Source organism: Nestor notabilis, unplaced genomic scaffold (genome assembly GCF_000696875.1).
Source record: "Nestor notabilis isolate BGI_N333 unplaced genomic scaffold, ASM69687v1 scaffold19044, whole genome shotgun sequence".
Lineage (NCBI taxonomy): Eukaryota > Metazoa > Chordata > Aves > Psittaciformes > Psittacidae > Nestor > Nestor notabilis.
The window spans coordinates 1-15358 of record NW_009925487.1 but is presented as its reverse complement, the minus strand read 5'-3'; the positions used below and the strand labels follow the sequence as shown (position 1 = coordinate 15358).

Genomic DNA, 15358 nt, shown 5'->3' with positions numbered 1-15358 from the left:
TATAAAGAACATTTTGCAAGCAAAGAACTAATTGGTTTGCTAAAGGAGAAATCTCTGCCCTCTCCTGGCAGTGGCAGTGGGAGCAGTAGTCTCAGGATGCCGGTATTCTGGAGGCACAAGCCTTCACAGCGCTGGCAGGGCTCTTGCTGCTGTGTGAACAGCCAAAATCATCAGTAGAAAGCCAAAGCCATCAAACATTAAGTGGGACTTTGAACAGCTCTGGCCTTCAGGGTTATTTAGGGCTTATTCAAACTTCTGAATTGATATTTCAAAAACTCAAAGGAAAATGGTACTTAAATTCTGAAGTATCTACATTCATCATTGCCAAGAAGGTTGTTCAAACTGCAACAGACAAAAAAAGGTTCAATTTTGACCACGCAGCAGCTCAATTCACTGGGTCTCTCCATCGTGCCATAGCACTAAAACTGAACGTGCCATCCTGCCACAGTAGAAACAGGTTTTGGAGGCACTGAGAGTCTGATGGAGAATTGCTATCTCTTGCCTTTGGAGACAGTAAGAGTCAATAAATCCATGTTGTACAAACCAAGCATATCGTGAATAGGAGACTTAGGTTAAGTCACCCACACCCATGCAGAGCAGGCTTCCATGATTAGTCTGCAAATTTTTCCTGATCCTGGGTGATGAAGAAAGTGGGGGTAGAACACAGGGATAAAGGGGAAGCATTTCTTATCTAATCTGCTTTAAGAAAACCCAACGAAAGGTTAACTGAACTGGAACTCTAAAAAAGTCCCATGCCTATTCCCTTCCTTGGCTGTAGATCTATTTTTGTGTGGCAGTTAATTTCAACTTATTTCTTGAGCAGTCAGTGCCAGGCAGACACACACAGGCTCCCACTATTGTTGAAATATTTTATTATAAAGCACTTCAGACAAACTTTGATTCAAAAAAAGAAAAAAATTCTCATCTGTAAAACAAAACTATTTTAAAACAACATTCATAAAGAAAATAGACTGTTCTTAAGCGTCAGCTTCAGTTAGAGCTCTTCTGTAATGAAATCTAAAGACAAAACTGACGGGTCCAGAACTGTTAATTTCATATATACTCATAAAAGGGAGCCTAAAGTCAGGGATCAGGGAGCATCGTATTGTTGGTAGCGCAACAGGAACACTTGACAGTTCTGGCCTAACAGAGTCCAACATTTAAATACTTTCCAGTCCCCAAAGAGACAAACCATTAACATTTCTCATTTGATAACCAAGCCAGCCCTGGGTAAGGGTTAAAGCCACTTCAAAGCATCTAAGGTGATCAGCTCTTCATTTCATGTACTTCTCCTGTTGATCAGCCAAGATTTTTGCAGAGGATTTGGCATCATAGAACAGTTCATTTATTTCTTCAATATGCTCTTTCTCAATGCTGTCTTTCCCATTAACCTTGGCCAGCAGGTTAGCTGGGGTCAGGAGCTGCACAGCATACCTGTGATCAAACAGAGATGGAGGAACTGGCACAAATCAGCGCTTCCCAGTGAACTGAGGGTATGTAGGGGTGGGAGATGTGTCAGGAAACATACAGCTCTACCAGCAGCAAGACCACGCTGCGAGACCCTCCAGCAGAGGGAAGAGGAGGAATACCGCTCCTTTTAACGTCAGCACTGTTCTTAATACACTGCATTACTGCAGGGGAGAGGTTTGTCTCCCGGCCAGGAGTGAGCTCTCCTGCAGTGTTTTAAGACCCAGCCATACTGTGCTCAACTCACCTTAAGGTTGTCTTGGTACCGATTTCCCCTAAGTGGTTTAGGGATTCTTCACTAATATTAATTCCTTCTGTCTGAGCACGAAGTTTTATGATCTGTTGAGATGAAGAAGTAAGTGAGGTACCAGTGCAAACAATTAGCATGCTAAACCCCTTAGCTTAGGATGTGGAAACTTCCAACTTGAGATGAGACATACTATAAAACAAGATGGTGTGGGGAGTTGTGCCAGTCTAACTTGCCACTAAACTAGAATTTATATGATTCTAAAGGTTTGAATAGGCAAATATAATGGTGAAAAACTGATGATCACAAAAGGCAGGTGAAGTGACTCTTGTGGACTACTAACCCTTTGTAATTCTGCATGGATAGCAAAGTGTATTGACTAATAGGAGCAAAAATATGAGAACTTACACAGGAAAACTAACGTGTGCAAGAGTAAGTGAGACAGCTGAAGTCTTACCGACACCGGTTCCTGCATTTTGCAGTACATCACTGCTGCTGTACAGCAGAGCCCTCCAAAAGCCATACAGAAAGCTATACCCCTTCCTTAGCAACTCACAACATGCTGCTTATTCAATTGACAAGAAGATAGTAAAATAAATCAAAAAGTTACTTTGTATGATTCACCTATTCCTGCAAGAAGAAAAAGATCACTAAGAAGAATCTAATCTTTCCAGAACAGTCTCAGGCTTGTACCAGTTTGAAGATCTTTACGAAGTTGGAGAGCAAGATATCACCAATAAGCCCAAGCATATAAAGCTGTAACAAAAGTGGCACAAGTCTCTCGGCAGTCGGTATTACCAGCTGAGTGATAAGGGGCAGACTGGATAATGATGTTGTGTTGTAGTGCTGAGATAACTCTGGAACTGCAAGCCTCATATAATACAGGTATTTTTCACTTTGGCAGCTTTGTAAACAAGATATCAAGAAGCTCTCGTTTAAATTAAAGCCATAAAAATGCACTCGGGGAGTCAGGGCAAGGAACAGCGGGAAGCAGAGGGGCTTGTGATGGCAGGAAGTCGGGCTAAGATATTAGTACTGAATATTGGCAATGCTGCTGCACTGTGCAATTTCAGACTGAGGGGGGTTTTCTATCTTTTAGATCACCTAAACATAACCTTCCCTTCATTCAAATACTACTTTATTGTCTGCCTGCTGGAAACAAGGTATCTCAAACGCCACATCTTATTCTGCCTCACAAACACCAGCAGTGAAAACTTATTCCTAACATGAAAGAGAAATGAGAGCAAAAATAGAGAAATAGAATTATGTATGTCTTCTTTTTTACACCCCTCCCAGCTGTATATAATTAGAAATGAAAACGAAGTGTAAGAGCTCCTACTCTGCTCCCAAGTGGAAAAGTCATTCAGAAGCCTTAATTTAGAGGAAGATGAGATATCTGACTCTGGGAACATGATTTATGGGATATAATGTCTGGACTTACCTTTAGGAAATGCTACCTGAAACACTTCCCTCATCCTGGGGCGGGTAGAAATCACAGTTACTAGCTCTTCTGAAAATCAACAGTTCGGAAACTAGCTCTTTATCAGCATTACTATCTGCATCATACTACAGCACACCAGTCAAAAAGTAACTCTGAGTACATACTCCTCTTACCTTAACTCCACAAAATGCACAGAGTAGGGAAGTCCAGACAAGAGTCTTTAACATCCCCACACTGAGTGAAAAATCACACTGTAAGATTTGGTTTGTATACAGTCAGAATGTAATGGTATTACTAAATCCCTGGGCTACTTCTCCTGTGATTTATACCATAATGCTTTCAAGTGGCCTTTTAGGTACAAAAACCCATCCTGAGAATGGCTCACAGGAGCCCTACATGAAAAGCTCCTCAAACCAAGTGAAATGAAGCTTTGCCTCTACATTTATGTTTGACAAATGCCTCGCCTTCACCTTGGCACTTATCCAGCAGCAGAGACTATTATCTGGTGACAACCCTTCCTCCATTGACGCTATCTCTAAAATAATATGAAGAATTGACATGATAAACCCTAATGCCTTCTGGATTGTGTCACTTCACAGCATTGAGACACTAATGAGAGGGGATCTTTGACACAATGCATCATAATGGCACCAAGCAGTAGAATCGACACACTATAGATGGGGACAGCCCCACAGGAAAAGTTTCAGTTCAGAAGCCTCTCTCTGCACTACTTACGGTGCTCAAGCTTCCAAACTGGACCAGGGGCATGAAAATCCTCCCAGTTTCAGGTGACAGCCCTAGTAGGTTAAAGCTACAGTCCAGGGCATAGAGGCAGTGCAGGAAGTTGCATTCCTCAATACCTCTCATCTCTTCCATAGAAGAATAGCGTGAGGTCTAGGACCAAAGGTCCCAAGATGTGACACTTCATTGCATGCCAACTGAAAAAGCACTAAGTGCTGGAACCTGCAGATTCTATGGAAAGCACATGAGTGCAAGAGATAAGGGGAGCTAACAAGTCATGCTGTTGCATGCAAGTAAGATGTCTCTTTCAGCTCTAGATAAACTCACAAGCAGGTGGAAATCAGACAGGGTAACGGGGTACTAAAGCAGCTTGCATTTAGGAAATGGTAAGCCTTCTGGCACAAACCCCCAGGGGCATACAGAGTTAAACAACTCTATAGTAACAGAATATGCAAAACCACAGCAACTCATCCCAGCAGACTAGAACTCTGGGGTCTCTTTACCAGTTCTCTTACAACGCTGTGCATACCTGCTTCATTTCTTGGGGTGTATACAGCATGGTTCGGATAATCATTACTCTATCCAGCAGGTCCAGTGGTATTCCGTGAGGAGACACTATATCCTCTGTGCCCCTAAAGGAGAAACCAAACAGAAAGAGATCAGATACTACTCTCTGAGTTCAGTCCACTGATTTGACTAAAATCAGTACTAAGTGACTACACATCTACTAGTTTACATTTTTTGTGTCTCCTTCCCACAGAGACAGGAAACATTCTAGTCTGAAGTTCATACTGGACAGCCTGAGGGAAACAAATACTATTTCTGGAGGTCTTAAACATGCCACTCAAAACCAGGTAGAGGTGGTGCTTTCCTGCATTGTATCTTACAATACAGTCTTAACTAATGTTCCAAAGTAATCCTCCAGCAAGGAACAAATGCATTCTCACTAAGTTGTTTAGCAGTATCAGTAGAAATTATATACGTTATCCATTTGGAGAACATCCCCTCTTGCTGAGTAAGCCAATACTGTGCTCAATACTTCCCCCAGTCCCTCCAGTGGGTACTGCTCTGCAATCCAGCAAATGGAGGTCTGTGCAGGAAGGATAGCGGGGTGTATAGATCCCCAACCATTTTATCTGCTGGACGTGTAACACCCAGGAGCAAAGGCTGCAGACACATCAGGGTTTTCCAAGCCCACCAGGATTTGCTCTGAAGTCAAGAGTGAAAGATAACCAGATTTCATGAGATCTATAGAGATTGCAGGTGAAAACAGTAAAGTGCTGGTAGAGAGCTACATTTCTAAGTCCAGCGCTAGTATTTAGGCACTGCAGCTTTGGCCATAGTCCTCCTTAGGAAATGAATCAAAATGCCCTGCAACCATCTGCTGTACTCTTGAGTAGATGGTGTTCTCTCCTCTGAAATTATTCCTTCTCTTCGAAGTTACAGGATTAACTATACTAGCTATACAATTAATTTTTAACCTGATCCTTTTAAGGGCCATCAGCAAGCAAATCAGAGCACTGCCAACTTACTTTCTTAAATCACTGTTTTTTCATAACAAGATCTGCAGTGAATCATACTGACAGATCTCTATTTACTCTACTTTTCCAAGACAGCCTATTTTTGCCAAGGGAGATCTGCAATGTCCACCTTAAACATTTCTGAAGGGCTTATCACCTTCACTTCTAAGCAATGCAAACAGAGAAAGATTAATACCAGATGAGTCACTAAGAGGGAAAGGAATAGCTGGTTACACAGCTGAATTAAATCAGTTTCAAGGGAAGCAATCATTGACAGCTTGCTTAGACATAATTAGACCTAGACCACAAATTAGCAGAACTTCACAAAAGAATCTGCAAGAGGAGAGCACTTTTACTGAACATGCAAAGAATGCATTGTGTGGGTGCTAAATATTGAAGTGGAGGCACGAACTGGAGTGGAGATGAAAAACAAGTTAGTTGGCAAGACTGAAGAATCACAGAAAGCCAGACCAACATAGTAGGAAAGAATGAAGAGCAGGGAGAGGCTGAACTGTGACACGCTTTAACAGTGAGAACAAGAAGCTGAAGTCTGACGCAGTGAGGACAGCAAACAGCAAAATAATCCAGAAGCAGCAGGAGACTATATTAGAGGTTTGTAGCTCTGGTGCTTTTGATGTCCCTAATGTAAAGCAACGGATGTGTTGAAGTATCCAATGAGAAAGGTAATTGTTACAGATCACCCAGAAAGACAATTTGGAGGCTGTTAGAGAGATGTGTCAGTGGAAATAAAAGGAGGAATTCTATTCTGCTTTAACTCAGTCAGCCTGGCATTAAATGCTTGTCCCATCAGAAAGCTCACAAGCAGTTCTTGAGCACTGATGCAGCTTGGAAACCATGCAGAGGATTAGCACAGGTGTAAATATCAGAGATAAAAGGCTTCAAAGATTCTAACTCTACCAGTAGAGGTAATTCCAAGGTTTATGGATGAATGCAAACTGGGAAATTCAAGTTTAGACATCATACCTGATAATACAATTTCCTCGATTGGAAGCAAAGATGACAATGGGGGAAATGGAAGATTCCAGTGCTCGGTGCAGGTATGTGAAACATTCAATATCCAGCATGTGAACCTCATCTACAAAGAGCACACCTGGGACTAGCTCTGCAATGCCTTGATCAATGTATTTATTTACCACCTTATTTATCTCTCCTCGAAGTTTGTCTGGAACAAAAGGAAACTGTTAGTTGTTCTGCTGGTGAACTATTGCTCTGTCTGAAAAGCTTATAGCAAGTAAAATTCTCTTTGCGTTTGTTCATGGTTTAGTATCTTATCATCACAGGGAAAATCTCTGTGACACTAAAATTCCGTGGCACTCAGCCCTGTACTGGGGACACATCTGAGCAACAAAATATTTCTACACTGAACTTGGGTCTTTCCCCTCATATGGCTTGTGAAGAACTACCACTTTTGTGAGATTGGGGAGTTCAGTGGTGGGGGAAACCTCAAACCTCACTTTAAAACATGAAACTTAAAGTTTCCAAGCACAGCTGAAAAGAACATCACTAAAAGATTAAAATATCGCTACTGTTTAAGTTGTGTTTAACAGAAAAAAAGTGTTATACAAATGTCTGTGAACATATGGATCTCAAAGCTATGCAAGATGTCACACTGATTAAATCTGACATCAGAATAAGCAAACTGACCTCTGGAACAGACAAAATACTTCAAAAAATCACCATTCATGTTAGGTATTGAAACAGACTTTGATCTAAATTTGGATAGTCACTTAGCGAAACATTTCTTTCAAAGCAAGAAGAATAGATCTTCCTGCAGATACTGCTTTTCTCCAATGATCTGTAGGTAGGAAGAGCAGCAGTGCATTTAGAGCACCAAGTCACCAGAGAGCTGCTGTACAAGTGTCCAAATCAAACCAATGCCGGAGTCTTTAGAAGCTGTTCTTCTACTCCACAGAGTTTCAGTGTGGTGGCTTCACATAAGAATACATCCTTACAGTGTTTTTTAGATTGTGTTTGCTGTTGCTGTTTGTTTTGGCTCTTTGTCAAAAGCATGAACCTCACACTCTGGCAGAACTGTTTCGAGAAGGGGGATGGCACTGCTGGTTTGACCTCCTTCTTCCCAGGAAGATGGGTACCCAGTACAGTATATGGTTTATCACTGTACGTATGAACCAGTAACATGCTGTCCTGTTTCCAGCTACTGCAATTCTAACAGTTGTAGAACTGCTTTTAGAAATCTGAGTATTTATGAATAAATATTACACAGGCATTCATTTGGAGGTGCTGCATAAATAACCCTATTCTTAATCCTTTTCTAAGTGGCAAACATATAAATTACATTGGTCTAAAAATACCATGCAGGATTCATACCAGTAATTTCAGTTTTCTTAGGCTTCATCAGTTGTCCCATCATAGAAAGGATGTCTTGCCCACCCTAGGAAAAGAAAGTCACAGGTCAGCTATGAGGTCTTGTAGTGAACACATTCCTTGAGAATTTTATAATGCAGGAATTGGTTAACTTGATTCTTTATCTCAGCAGTGGCTGATAATCTGTCAAAGGTTAGGTCTCTTCACTGCAGGAGTATTCTAAACATCATCATTTAGAGACCTCCTTGCTCTTTCGTTAGCCCTCTTCATTTGGAGAACATAGAAAACCAAATGAGATACCCTCTTTCAAAAAAGGTTTCACAGAGAAGCTCAAAGGACTGAAATTGTCAGGGAGCAGAGACTTGGATTGCCTGCATGCACAGCTGGTGCTCAACCTGTCAACATAGGAACAATTATTCTCAGTTATAAGACTTCTGAATAGCAAGACTTTTATCAGATAATTTTTTGTTGGATGCCAGCCTTTAAACCTGTATTGCTATACAGGTAGCTTTTTGTTTATGACACAGATGGAATTCCCTCACTACGGGGTGTACAGCAAGAAGTAATTCTCTTATTTCAGGGGTTTTTTTGCTGCAGTATGTTCAGAAATCTACTGAGGTCTTCAAGGTGTAACACCTACTGCTTTTCTGACAGTGGAATCTTTAAGGGTGATTTAGGACAGTTCAGCTACATTTCCTTGATTATTCGAGTATCCACCACAAATCTATGTCAAGTAATTTTTCTGTGAAGACTGCATCTGTGCTGTCATACCTGAGGTCGAGCATTGGCCACATCCAAGTCATGCAGGGTGACATCCTGAATAATTTCCTTTTTCTTGTGCACATCACCCTTTGGCAAGGGAACATACTCTTCAGCTTCAAGGTCAAATTCCGTGGCATAGATATCACATCTGCCTTGCCTCTGAGGAAAGCAAAGAAGAGAAACCCAGGTACAGAATTAGTTTCAGTGCCAAAACCTTGAGTGACATGAACTTGATAAAGGGCTTATTTCACAATTCCAGTCCTGACCAGCTCCAGCTGACAATTCATGCATCCCACTCCTTGCTTAGCAACAGGCATACCCTATCTACTGATCAAAGCTCAAAAACTCTGTTGAAAATCCCCTGATATTTTCAGCTGTAAGAATATTCTACTCCTCTCTTTAACTGTATGCAATTCCTGCTAAAGGACAAATCTAGCAGATTAACTAGAGATTGGAAGAACTGTTCAAGACTCCTTTGTAGGTGGGTGATTTATTGTATGATACAAAATATTATGCTCATCCATTAAACAGCAAATATCACTGTACACTACTTTCTACATAGATATGAAAAGAATGCTAACTAATGCAGTATTCCCTTCTTCATGTATATATCTTGGGGAGGAAAATGCCAGAGAGATAAAAAAGATTAAATGCACTGCACGTGTCAGCCTGAAAATAACTAAAGTTGCCTGGTTTGTCCCCCCTTCCCTTAAAGATGTCTTGATCTTATAGAAAAGAAAATTCATCCAGACAGCATCAGTGATAGCTTCCTCACCAAATGACCTTAACTGTGAACCAGATCACTGTGTTTGTTCACAAAAGAGAATTCTCTCTCCAGATAAGTAAAACACTGGGCTGTTTTATAAACTTCCATGTAACCATTGCATGTCAGTTAAGGTTAAGAAAACGAAGAGCCTTCTGACAGAGGCAGGGAAAGGTCTGCAAGAATACATACACCTGCATCAAAGTGCGGAACTTGTCGTTTACCTTGACAGCTCCACTGTTTGCTTCAATATAAATAACGTCACCGGTTTCCACTCGCTCCTTCTGCAGGCTTTCAAATATGCTGGGGTCCAGCTGGAGACAGGCAAATACCAGACATGGTCAGAACAGCTCCATGGTGTTATGGTAATCAAGGAGAAGAAACTGAGTCTAAAGCTTACTCCCACCAGACAAAACTAAACTGCAACTCCCTCCAACAATCCCTCAGGATTTTATACAGCTGTACCATTTGGAGTAGTGGGAGACAATGAATCTGAAAGAAGGTGCACAGAACTTTTCTTACCAAAGAAATCTGCTATCTGAAGGAAGTGATGGTAAGTGCCAGGAACATAATGGTACCAGTTCCTGTCACAAAATATGCCTTTGTGTAGTGTGTATTTATCTCTAGGATGCAGCACTTCTCTTGCTTTTTAGCAAAACTTTACAAACAAAACTGGCTGTAGAACTGAATTACGCTACTTCCTGAGCCTTTATCCTCTGCAGAGCTATGTGAGGGGGAGTGGCTGTGGAATACCTTAAGTGCTTTTGTTTCATGTACAGGTTTATTCGCTTCTGCTCTGCACTTCTTGTTTTGCGAATGAACAAAATGCAAGATGATACTTAACAACAAAGACAGCTTTCAGCTCTCTCCTACTGTAACTGACAGGGAAATTGAACAACATGGACAGAGACTTGTACAAGAAAACAAAGGGAAAGTGGGTCTGAGCTGGCAACATACCAGCTCCATTTCCCATTCCCTATCAAACATTCACTAGAGCACATCTCCTCATGTGGAAAGAAGGAATGTGACAGAACAATTTATACTGAAGCAGGTAAGATTTCCCAAAATCATTCTCAAAGATTCAGTTAAGAATCAGGAAAACAAAACCAAACAAGACCCTTCCAGAACATTTTATTATCATGATTTCTGAGACTCTACCATACATACCTTCAACTGTTTGGTTCCCTTTGCAGTTTTGAGACCTATAATTACATGGCTGATGGTTTTGCCATACCCCCCCATAGGATTTTCAGTCTCACATGGAGTCAGTTCTGTGACTTCTCCTTCATAAACCTCCTTTGTCTCCTTAATCCTCAGCCCTGCAAGAAATTGTTTGGAACAGTTTCAGCACACAGATCAACGGCCATACATCCTAATCTTTGGACCAAGAGAAAAGCCCTGCAAAGTAAAGAAAAAGACAGGAGAAAAAAGTAACTTCATAAAAACCCTTACATTTTGGCAATTGAGTTAAAGATAACAAACTGATGAACAGGTATTGTGTTAGAACCTGGTAAAACTAAGAAAAGGTTAAAGCATCATTTAAAATGTTTTTCAAGTGAAGAGCAAAAGGTGACATGGATTCATTTTAGCAGAAACTGCTACAATCCAAATTTGAAACTACTTTAAAATAGCTGACAATGACATCCTGTTTCAGACAGCCAAGCAATCACCCCAGTGCCTGGTGTCTTCTATTGTAGTCACAACTATTATAATTAACCAAGTTATTTAAAATTGATGAATACTATAGAGCTGAGGAGTTGTATGGTCAGATTGCTCCAAAGAAAACCCACCATCATCACCACCACCACTACTATTATGCAAACATTCTAACTCCATAAAAGTTCAAAGTATTCACATCTGAAGACACTCTATAAAGGATTTTATGAGACACACACATGCCAGACCAAAAATAATGAATGGGCTGTAACAAGATACAAGGAAGTCATCCTGCCCAGTCTGAGGCTACTGGGACTTGATAAAACTTTCTTTATTTCGTAACTTCTCTTTTTGCTTTGAAATAGATCAGACACTTCACCAGTAATCCTGAGCTGCTGAGAAGGGAATATAGAGAACTGAGGAACACGAGTCTGTCTCCCTCTACTGGACCCAGATTAAGGCTTGGATTTGAAATGAGAGGAATAGGTTAATTGTGGATGACATGGTAATTTCTTGGTGAGAAATGTTTGCTTTCTCTTATTTAGCACCACATACAAACTCCTCTAGAACCTTAACTTCAGTCATTTTTTAAGATGCTTTTCAGGTATATCAAAACATCAAACAATGAATGAACCCTTGAGTTACAAACCTGATCCAGACCAGGCTACATCTGCAAGGAAGGTGAAGCAATATGGGAACCTGTACAGGAGAGCTGGATATTCACACATTTGTTTTTCCTTTCTGTTTTGTTTTTAAACTTTCAGCACAAGCTTTATTCTGCTCTGAAAAACTGGAAGCCCATTTGTGTTTAGGGTATACCTAGCATATCGTCCAGTTTCATTTCACCTGAAAAGAATCCAATTCACGCACTCAGAGTCTGTTCCACAACACAAACCAAAGCCAAGTCAGTGAGGACAACTTAAGAGATTTGTTTCTAAAGCACGCCTCTAATCTAAACTAATGTGCTCATATAGATGTGCCTATAGAAAATACTTACACATGAACATGATGTGAACAAAGGTAACTGATGCTTTGAACTTGCTGCTGGTTATCCTTTGTTTTCAAATGAACCTACACTGTATTGACAACAAACTTTACTCTCAAAAGAGTACTTAAACTTAAAAAGAGACATCTCCTACTTACAAATCAGACACATGAGTTTTGAGAAGGCAGCTTTGGGCTATTTCATGTTTGGGTTCAATAGCACTACGTGGAATTACATAGTGCTTGTTTGATTTACTGGCAGTTACAGTTTGGAGACACAGGGAATAGATATGCTTTTTAAGTAGCTATCCAGAAGTTATTTATTACTGCAACTGAGCTCTAACATTACCTACTGTCATCATCCCTGCCAACTGCTAATAAGCTCTATAGAGGATTTTAACCCATACAATTCCATCTTCTCATTTCCCACTCCACCCTTTTATGTTTCTGACATATTATAAAATCTCCACTATACCCCAAACAGCCCTTGGCCAGGAGGCTATGTCAAGTCTGTTATTAAAAGACTCTCAGCAATAACGATTCTGTAAACTCAGAGTCACTCCTCTTTCCTTATACGATGTCAAGTCCAAACCAGTCAGACTCTGTTGTTTCCAAGTAAAAAATGGATGTTAACATCTGTGATAATTTTTATAAGAGGAGGTGGCTAAACCCCGAGAGTAAAATGCGTAATATGGCAGCAGATGATGTGTACAGAACCTGCTAAAAGAATTGTACAAAAAACACCCACAAAACCTAAATGAATAGGTACCAATTGCCATGTGAGCTGAAGCTTCTCCTGCACCCTGTGCACACAAAATCACTCTTTTACAAACACACCCTTGTAAATTATTTATCTACCAAGCAGGGAAGCTAAAACATACCTGAGATTTAAACACAATTGGAAAGTGTTCCAGTAAAACTACTGGTGGTTACTGGTCCTTTAAAATATTTCAGAGTTTTGGGGTTTTTTTACATTGATAAAAATATTCAATAAAGGTTGTGTTATGAAAATGTGACATGGAATTCAACAGAAAGGAATAAAAGAAGTTCCATCTTTCATTAGCACTAGTATTTGTTTAGAAGCACCTCCCTACTGACATTCGGGGAATGCAGGGAACTAACAATGTAGCTGGCTGTTAAACCTCAGAGAGTTAAAATACTGCTGTCTCTAGAAATGACAACATGGACGGCATAAGTTTCATCTGTTGGCTCAGGTTTCCAAAACTGACAGGGAACTTCATCACATCAAGGAAATTCTACAGACTACTGAGTCTCTGGATTCCCTCCCCCAGGCCCTGCCACTTACACGGTAACTGGAAGTACTGGGCAAGACTGAGATCTGTTTTCTTATCAAAATCAACAGAATTCTTTTGTTTCACTGTAGAACTGAGAGAGTTCTTCACCTTACTGCCACCAAATCCTTAAGTGAAGTCCAAGGGGAAACATGGTACAGAAAGCAGTTAACTGCTAATATGTTCAGTACTACAATAAGCTCAGCTATCTTTCACCAATCCTCATACAAACAAGGGCCACTTCTAACTGCATTTATCAGCTGTCAGCAACAATCATAGAAGAGATTTTAGATACTCCTTCAGGTTGTGTTGCAAATCTAACTAATTTCCATCAAGCTTGTAAAAACACTCAGGAATTGAGGAAGACATTAAAGTATTTATCTTGTTGGCATGGAACTTTGTGCTCGCTGGACACTAAGTCAGACTAACACTGCCTTTGGGAGCCCCTGATTAAGCCTGTTTGCTTAGCAGGGTGAAATCAGTAAAATAAGAAAGGAGAGAGCATTTTTCTGTCTATACATGTTTCTGTTAATACAAGAAACTAAAAATAGTTTTGCTTTCAGCTTTATTCAGAGTCATAGGTAAAACAAGGAGATAAACTTGGAGGATAAGAGGGGAATCTGGGGACGTAAAATAAACCATAATACAACAATTAAATTATGGCTTATAAACAGAACTCCTAACTGCACCAAGTGGGAAAGATTCACTAAATTAAGACCAGCACTGAAAAAAAGAACATACAATAATCTGAAAAGCACCATGACCGCTGAGAAGCTTCTCCCTTTTAGATGAGTACAAAACACCAAGTCAGTATCATGTAAGTACTTAATTCTTCTGTTTTGCTGAAACTTACCAATGGCCCTGCGGAAGTTTTCCATCAGCACTTCTGTTTTCTTAATCTCGGTGGAATAGACCTCGCTTCCAACCATGGGACAGAAGGGAACTTTGCTGCCAAGTTCCTGAGCAATAGCTAAAGCCAAAGCAGTCTTAAACCAGAAACAAACCCACAGATTAATTTTTATGAGAATTATCAAAGGATTCTTTCTGCACAAAGTCAACTTTCCTCAATTTCTCATCTTCCATACACCAACTATCAATTTAATGTTAAGACTATTTGGCCTAATGTGTATTTCTCACATATAATAATGCTCCTCCCCCCAAATCAAGTTAGACACCTATAAAGTGACTTTTATCAATGACTTATAAAACACCTTAAAGAAGCAATAGTGGGCATTTGAACTTGACATCTGACACAAATGCAAAAAGCCTTAAATAGCACAGGGAAAAAATACCCAAACAAATGAAAAGCTCTTTAGGCTTTTAATACAAAATTAACTTTTAGGACTCTTCTTCAGTGTCTGGTAACCTACAGGAGGTGGTTTTACACTACTGATGCCTGAACACACCACTGAATACTGCCAGTGTTGATGACATGGCAAAAATCAATATATAAAGCAGGAAACCATGTCACTGCACTGATGAAGGAAATTCCAGTAGGCGCAAAGATGATGCAACTGCTCTCCTAAAATTCTTTTGACAAATTATTAGAAAATAGGTTTGGGAATACTTCATATAAAAAATAAAGGAAAATAATACCTTGCCAGTTCCGGGAGGTCCTGCCAGCAGCACAGCTCTGCCAGCCATTTTCTTGCTTTTGATCAGTTCCACTATAACCCCACATGCCTACAAGTTAAATATTTAAACCGTTAATGCAAGTATTTTTATAATATCTTTCATGCCACTATTACTGAAAGTGTTTAGAAATATTTGGCTTTGTGAGCCCACTGAAAATACAGATAATTTCAATTCTATGCACACAAAGGGAGGCAAGATCAGAAAAAAACCTACTTCCTACAAGATTTTATCTAACACAGATATTAAAGAAAAATAAATCGGAGACTACAGAACTCAGTCTCGGAGCACAGCCTCCTTCCACCTTCCTGGAGTTTCACCGTCTATGAAGATTTTAAAATAACCCAGGAAATGAGTCTTCGGCTCTGATCGGCAGATGAGCTGCAGCACCGGCCCCGGGCCAGCCAGCGGGCTGAGACGGAAGCTCCGCTCTCCACTCGCACACAACCTCTTGGCTTTTTGATGGGTTCTATTGCCTCCGACACCTAAAGCCCGCGGGCAGCACCC

The 15358-nt window shown here is 40.3% G+C and overlaps 1 protein-coding gene across 1 annotated transcript; it reads right to left on the bottom strand.

Moving 5' to 3' along the window:
• Nucleotides 1-851: 851 nt before the first annotated feature.
• On the bottom strand, nt 852-14899 carry RUVBL1 (RuvB-like AAA ATPase 1). The gene is made up of 10 exons (XM_010013085.1): nt 14816-14899; nt 14073-14205; nt 10455-10606; nt 9512-9601; nt 8534-8683; nt 7766-7829; nt 6401-6599; nt 4426-4528; nt 1715-1806; nt 852-1434 (listed from the first exon to the last, which is right to left on the bottom strand). Exons 1-10 carry the CDS (start codon nt 14861-14863, stop codon nt 1275-1277), a joined length of 1191 nt encoding a protein of 396 aa, XP_010011387.1. The 5' UTR covers nt 14864-14899; the 3' UTR covers nt 852-1274.
• Nucleotides 14900-15358: the final 459 nt, after the last annotated feature.